This window comes from Engraulis encrasicolus, chromosome 11 (assembly GCF_034702125.1).
Source record: "Engraulis encrasicolus isolate BLACKSEA-1 chromosome 11, IST_EnEncr_1.0, whole genome shotgun sequence".
NCBI classification, from domain to species: domain Eukaryota; kingdom Metazoa; phylum Chordata; class Actinopteri; order Clupeiformes; family Engraulidae; genus Engraulis; species Engraulis encrasicolus.
In genome coordinates, this window is record NC_085867.1 from 53761163 (window position 1) to 53768662 (window position 7500).

At 44.2% G+C, this 7500-nt stretch overlaps 1 protein-coding gene across 1 annotated transcript in view; it reads left to right on the forward strand.

Annotated features, from left to right (window-relative positions):
• Positions 1–1462: 1462 nt before the first annotated feature.
• trabd2a (TraB domain containing 2A) overlaps positions 1463–7500 on the forward strand; it is an 84854-nt gene continuing 78816 nt past the window's right edge. Inside the window, exons 1-2 of the mRNA XM_063211429.1 lie at positions 1463–2260; positions 3299–3859. Coding sequence (XP_063067499.1) covers positions 2156–2260; positions 3299–3859 — 666 coding nt within the window. The 5' untranslated portion in view covers positions 1463–2155. The remainder of the gene's footprint in view (positions 2261–3298; positions 3860–7500) is intronic.

Below are 7500 nucleotides of genomic sequence, written 5' to 3' on the forward strand. Positions count from 1 at the left end.
TTTTGACCAGTAGATGGAGCTCTTTCAGATGTAACACTGCCCTGCCAACACACGAAACTAGTGAGAAGACCCCCCTGTCTCACAATATTGTAAAGGGTCTTCTGTTATCCCATGTGTAGCCTGCACTTTGTATGTAACATCGTGTTCTTGTTCTTGCTGCATGAATTCCATCTGGTTTGTTATTGTTCTAAATTCACCAAAAGCTACCCTTTGAACCACGTGCGCGCCGGGTTTTCTGGATTTTCCCTGGGTCGCATTTGATTCCACCCAATCCTACGCTGTGGTGGCAGTATCTCAGAGTTATTCCTAAATGTCACCACAGTGGAAAATGTTGTTTTGAAAGATATTTCATTAATGACCCTTCTGCTTCCAATTCTGACGAGCAAAAGCATGTGTAGTCTATCCAACTGGCCAACAGATTTAGGTTCTCGGGGCTTCAAAGAAATAGTTTTCAGGGTGTCAAGACGAGCCAGTGGTTTTCTAATTTTATCTTTCTTGTTTGTGGCCCAAGTCACAAGTCATTCGGATAAATGATTGTGGGTGGTTTGTAGATGCCCAAAACAAACAGAATCAATCCTAATGCGCACTCGCAAGAGGGACGCATGTTTACAAGGTCGACCATACTTGTTTTTCATTTTGATTCACATGCAGATCTAATTTAAGATATTCCCAGGGTTGTTGTTGTAATGCTAACGAGTCTTACTGAAATGGGTTTAGGCCTGGTACTCTCCAATTTGCCTACCTTTGCCTCTTCTGTGCCGTCAGCCCTCTGGGTATTTTTGTTTACACAGACGTCTACAGAGACCCCTCCATCAACAGGTATTAGCTTCTTCGTGTGAAAATCGCAATTTACAGGGGACATTCAATGGCTTCCTTAGCGTGTGTATTCTCATGTTAATGCTACGTAGTTTGTAGCGCATTAGCAGCACATAATGTAACACCAGGATATCAAACACCCTCCACGGGCTCACTATTGCATCTCCCCTAATTAGCCAACATAGACCGACCACAGAGCCTAGTGGACCAAATAAAGATGCCACGAACTTCACAATGCAATGGGCTATTTTAATTCTTAAAATTATATATATATATATATATATATATATATATATATATATATATATATATATATATATATATTTCTGTTAATGCGTTACAGCAGGCGTTGGCATTTTACAACACACAGGCCTACCACAAATCGATATAACCTTGGCGCGTTCTTAGCACTTGCTGGTAATTGTGGAATGAGAACTCAAGTGGATTCCTTGATGAAGTTCTGAAGAGCTGTTCGCTGATTTCCTACAGTGAATGAATGCCTCCGCTCCTCCTCCACTGACCCGCAGCTCTTAGATGCTTTAATCAGATTATTGCACAGTATGAGTGTTCAGGGAAGGCGGGGGTCGAGGGGTGTGTGTGGGGCTGGGGGTAGGTAGAGCTCCCACTTTCTGACAGTGATGCGCAAGTAGCCTACCCTACCTCGGTAACTCACTTTAGCCGTGTAATAACAAGGGTTCTACCGAACTGAGGAGTCACGAGAGGAAGCGAAAGCCGTCCTGACTAGCCTTGGAGAGTTCACAGGACAGAAGTTTCAATGAATGGCATAACCTGACGGGGACCCCAGTTTGCGGTGTGCACGTTTCGCTAAAGCGCTCTCGGAAGACTTTATTCTTGCGCATACTTTTTTTTTGGCTCACGCGCACTTACTGGCAAAGTTTCTTTCTTACTAACTTTGAGGAGATAAACCACATCTAACCTGTTGCGGAGGACAGTCCACATTTAACGCGTATCCACGGAACTGGAACCGTAACCTTGGTGAAGCACGGCGGAAAAGAAAACTTTTTAAATTTGATGCAAGTTCGCCGTTTCCACGGTGCAAATTTCTGACAGTATTTTAAGGATTGTATTGCCGACGACACCATCAGCATGCCATTGATCTCATCAGACACCCAGTTTGATGACTTTATATCAAAGTAATACGACGCAAGCCAAACTTTACACAGTCGCACCATTTGTGGCATCATGGCATGCACGCTGATGGGACTGTGTGAAATTCAGTCGGAGATAAAGTTTGGGAAATAACTTTGATACGCTGCTGAACTGTTGCAAGACTACTTTGCGCTACGTTGTTACAACGGCATCCACGTTTGAAGCTACGATGCTGGTCACTTGGGGCTTATTTATCCACGCGTTCTTTATATTGTTGGTAAGAGCCAACCCGTGGAGGCTCGGAGATTCAGAAAAGTGCGATCTTAACAAAAAAGTAAGTGTTCAGAATTGTCTGTCATAAGTCTCCCTCTGCCCAGTGTCCTGTCACGATGTTAACACACTGTCACCCCTGAAATTACAGACGACCGATAGAATCTGTTTGGTGGTCTTTTTTGACAATAGTGCAGTCTGTGGATTATGGTTGTCAGTGCCGCCTGTAAACGCACGCGATGAAACCTAATGAGAGCGCTCCAATTGCCAATTGAACTGCTTAACAAGTTAATAAATCGATCTCCCCAACTGCTCTTTTATAAATATTGCCCACAATATTTATTCCCTAAATGAATTGGGTATAAGCATTGTCCAGGAAAGCTGTAGCCTTAGGTGGCTTTCCCTGAAAATCCAGAAAATAAGACCATTTTAAGATTCAATGTGGATGTCACTTTCCAACTTGCCTATTTCCTATGAAGTGCTAGACTAGTAAACTGTCAAAAAGTGCCCCGTGGAGTACCCAGAGAACTGCGGTGGACCATAGCGACGTGTATTGCCTTGGTGGAGAAACTTTGAAGTGACCTCGTTATTAGATACCAACGTAGGCTAATTGTCGGTATTAATTAACAACTTCAGAATAAACATTTTTTCTGTGACACAAAGAGTCTGGGAGTAGGCTATGCATTTAAATGTCAGTATTGCACTGATAGAAAGCGTCCATAATTGACGCTTAGTCAATTTAATGACACTAAAGCATAACATTAAAAGCATAATATAAAAAAAACAGATGGACAGGCATCAAGGTAAGTAGAATGTATTGCCCCCTTAAAATAACTATTCCACATTTGTGAATTTTTGACCCATTAGAGATTTTCAACACGCCATATTTTCCCCTGTATATATTTTTTATACACCCCATTAAGTGTTTAATGTAGTCAGAAACATTCATACCTGGATCACAATAAACTGTAGCTTGAATTTTATTTCATCTGAAACCTTTTTGTAGATAGTCTGCCAACTCATAAACTATAAAAGTTAGAACTGAATTGAAATATACCCCCTCCCCCAAACCTCCCCCCTCTCTCTCTCTTGCTCCACACAGCAAACTGAATTAAATTCCTTCTTGTGGACAATCAAACGGGACCCGCCCTCCTACTTCTATGGCACCATCCACGTGCCTTACACCCGCGTCTGGGACTTCATCCCGGACAACTCCAAGAAGGCTTTCCAGGAGAGCCAAATCGTCTACTTCGAGCTGGACCTGACCGACCCGCACACCATCTCGGCCCTGACCAGCTGCCAGCTGCTGCCCCAGGGCGAGAACCTCCAGGACGTGCTGCCCCGCGACATCTACTGGCGCCTCAAGCGCCACCTGGAGTACGTGAAGCTGATGATGCCCTCCTGGATGACCCCCGACCAGCGTGGCAAGGGCCTCTACGCGGACTACCTGTTCAACGCCATCGCAGGCAACTGGGAGCGCAAGCGGCCCGTCTGGGTGATGCTGATGGTGAACTCCCTGACGGAGGCGGACATCAAGACGCGCGGCGTGCCCGTGCTGGACCTGTACCTGGCCCAGGAGGCCGAGCGCATGCGCAAGCAGACGGGCGCCGTGGAGATGGTGGAGGAGCAGTGCCACCCCCTCAACAGGCTCAACTTCTCCCAAGTAAGATGACAGGAAGAGCTTGCACTCTTATCTCAGTGTGTCATGGGTTCAGTGTGTGTGTGTGTGTGTGTGTGTGTGTGTGTGTGTGTGTGTGTGTGTGTGTGTGTGTGTGTGTGTGTGTGTGTGTGTGTGTGTCAGGCTGCAGCTTGAAATCTTGGGCCCCATGAACGTAGATTACAGATTTAGCGAAGCAATAGTATTAAATGTATTATTATTGTGCAATATCCTTCAAACGGCCCTCTTCAAAAGGCCCCCCAACTTAAGTTATTTAAAGCTTTCAGCCTGGGTGTGTGTGTGTGCGTGTGTGTGCGCGTGCATGTGTGTGTGTTTGACTGTGTGTGTGCGTGTGTGTGTGTGTGTGTGTGTGTGTGTGTGTGTGTGTGTGTGTGTGTGTGTGTGTGTGTGTGTGTGTGTGTGTGTGTGTGTGTGTGTGTGTGTGTGTGTGTGTGTTTGGATGGGTGTGCATGTGTGTACAGATGTCCCAGGTGATGGGAATTTTGCAAATCAGTATGAACGTAGTACTGGCGTTTCAATGATTTCATAATTTTAAAATGGCTTTGAAGGCAATAACCTTAACCCTACCCCTAACCATATCAGAATAATGTGTTTTGAATGCTGTGTTAGCACTGCAAATCCACATCTGCCCCCAGATACTTACTGTAGCTTTATGTGATTTCTGTCAATTTTGGATTGCATTTCTATTCATAAAGCTCTTTTAGGACAGTGTCACGGTCAACTGTAGGTTAATAAAAGGGTTTGTACCTTTGTAACATGCAATATGGACTGAACAGGAAACACTTTCCTCATTCAGCTTAATATGCTGATAAGTTGATATCACCACTCGATTAAAAATTATGAGGATATTATTTTTGGTTCATATATTCAGGCCCTTGGAAACAGCTGGATTTTTTTGCTCGTTGATGCATTTTGTTTGGTTTCTTTAATGTGGAAAATACAAGTCAGATAAAGTGTATTTGTGGTATTCTTAGCTCTGCCATCAGTGGCACCATCAAAAATGCCTTCCAACAGACATGGAAGAAAGCCATTTCCTTCAGGGAGTGGCTTACCCTCAAGAGAAGGTAGCTGCCTTTGCAATGCGCAAGGTCCCAGATGTAATATTTAAGAACGCTCACATGTCTTTTCTTAGTGTTATTTGAAATATCGTGAAGGAAAGTAGGCCTGTATTTTTGCACGAAAAAAGTCACAGATCCAGACTCTCAGGCGGATGGCAGCCGCCAGGGCCTGCTAGGTGTGAATGGCATCAGCTGTGCAAATAGTCTGCTTTGAGGTGTCTCTTGTTATTAAGATAAATGTGACCCTAATGGTTTTCGTCTGAATCGGACTCAAAACCCCCTTGTTTCCAGTGGGGCTGATTGTCAGCTCATTAGACGGCACAATTATGCACATCCCTCTCTGCATTGCCGTGCCCGAAATCATGTGGCATTTGCCGGGAATTTGTGCTAATACGGCAACGGAACTAAGGGGATTACACATGGCAATTTCTGCCGACACCCAGAAGCCAGACAGGAGGCTATTTAAAAACACAGAAGCAGACGACGGGTCTGTCCACTGTCCAGTCCAGCCAGCCAGCCTGCCAAATTGTCTTCGGGGCAATGTTCTGGCTGAGATTACAGTCCCACTATACCACCAACCTAACAACTCAAGAGCACTCATATTCCAATTTAAGAGTAGTTTTCTTGGCACGCTTGACTGCATGCCATTACAATGCAGTGGCAAAAAATTAATATGTATCGCAAAACCATATGGATCAGGTATAAAAGCCAAAAGAGCTTCGCAGTTTTGTGGAGCGAGACAAAATGATGAGTTTGCTGGCATGAAGTCAGAAGGAGACCACAGACAAAGACAACTCATTTCAGCATTCGTAAACATCATATTTTTGCCGTGGTAGGTCAGCCAAGGGAGGGGGCCTTGGTTTGGAACAGGAGACTTTGATGTTTCAGACCGTGTAGTACATATGCACCATTTTGGACTCTTGGCTGTGGTGTTCTGCCTCATTTCCACACACTCTATTAGCTCTTCAATTAGCTCATTTAGCCAAATAGTCCAGTGCTGAAGAGAAGCTTGATTCGTGCCCAAAGGAAGGGCTCCACATGGAACATTCTGGGCCCCAGTGGAACTTTGCTGTAATGAAAGTGATGTTTTCGCTCAAGCTGTCAGTAGGAGTAATGGCCCGTAGAAAAATGATGAATGTCTCTGTCTGAGCTTGGTAATGCCAGAGAGTTTTGAGGGCCACTACCCCTTTGCTCCCCTGATCCCAACCCCAACCCCAAGCCTGGCCCTGCCCTCGCCCATTCACAGAGGGCAGGGCTAGGTAAGTGAGCGCAAAAGATGTCTTCACTATTACAACCTATTCCAGCCAGTGTTTCAGCCTTTACCTCCATAAGAGTCTAATCTTTTCTTGCCTGTCTTTGTTTTGTACTTTTCTTTTCGAGTACCTACTAAGTCAAACTAAACTACGTCAACTACTCTGTCAAACTAAAATATCAATTTAGACCCATCCTCTTTCAAAAAACCTACATCAAACTAAAATCTCAATTTAGAGCCAACCTATTTCAAAATATGTGGCGATTTTCTGTGCCTCGTGGGGGATAATGTTTGAGCCTTACAGATTAGAGGGTAACGGGACTTTGTGATTCCTTTTTATTTGCTGAGCAAGAGATAGAGCATTCCGGAAAGACATCATACCCTGTGGGAAAAGACTACAGTACATAGCTGTGATTGCAGTTGCAGGGTTTTAAAAAACTATTTTAGGATACATGAATCTTTTATCCAGCGGGGCCCAGTGGTCTTTCAGTCTTGACAGCTTTTTGAAGTCCACAATTAGGGCATTTAACAAATGGGGCTGATAACTTAATAACGTATGTAGGATGGCGCCTTGACTGCATACCTCAAATCTGAATTCCGCGAGTGTTTTCAATGTTTATTACATTGTGGTATTAAGCATAATTCCAAACCTTGAACAAATAATCCCTGAGCCAAATTACGTCGGATATAAAAGAAACCCATCCAATAGTGATAAATTGCGTTTGCACAGATGGTGCCTTTTAGGAGGCAGATTAAATTGCCTCCTTTTTTACCCACTCCACTGCATTCCCAAGAGTTTCAGATATGGAGGATTGCTCCCCTGGACCAAACTAAACAAACTTTTACACTTTCATGAGTACAGGGGAGACGAAAAAGTTGAAAAAAGGAATGGCCGTCATTTCATCTTAATCATGATATCCGTTCCCAGTCCAAAGAGAGGGGGTTCTATTTTCCAAAGCATAAAAAGAAGTGACCTTTGTGTTTGAAAACCCCTTAGACTGCTTGAGAGAAAGAAAGACAAGAAGGCCAGAAAGAAACCCGTTGCTTTACTTTCCCCCTCCGCTCGCTGCATTCTTTGGACACACGCATAAATGTATGCTGCGGTGGGAGAGAAATGGAGCAGAAAGATGTGAACTTAGCCGTCCAAAAGTGGATCACAGTAATGAGCTGGCCCCTGCTCCCTCTCAGATCTCAGATGCCAGTATGTTGAGTAACTTGAACCAAGCGGAAATCAGCCAGTCGGTACAGTCCACAGTGCTGCAGCCTGAAAAATTCGGTTTTCCTTTTTGTGGAATTAATTATAAAATGATGTCTCT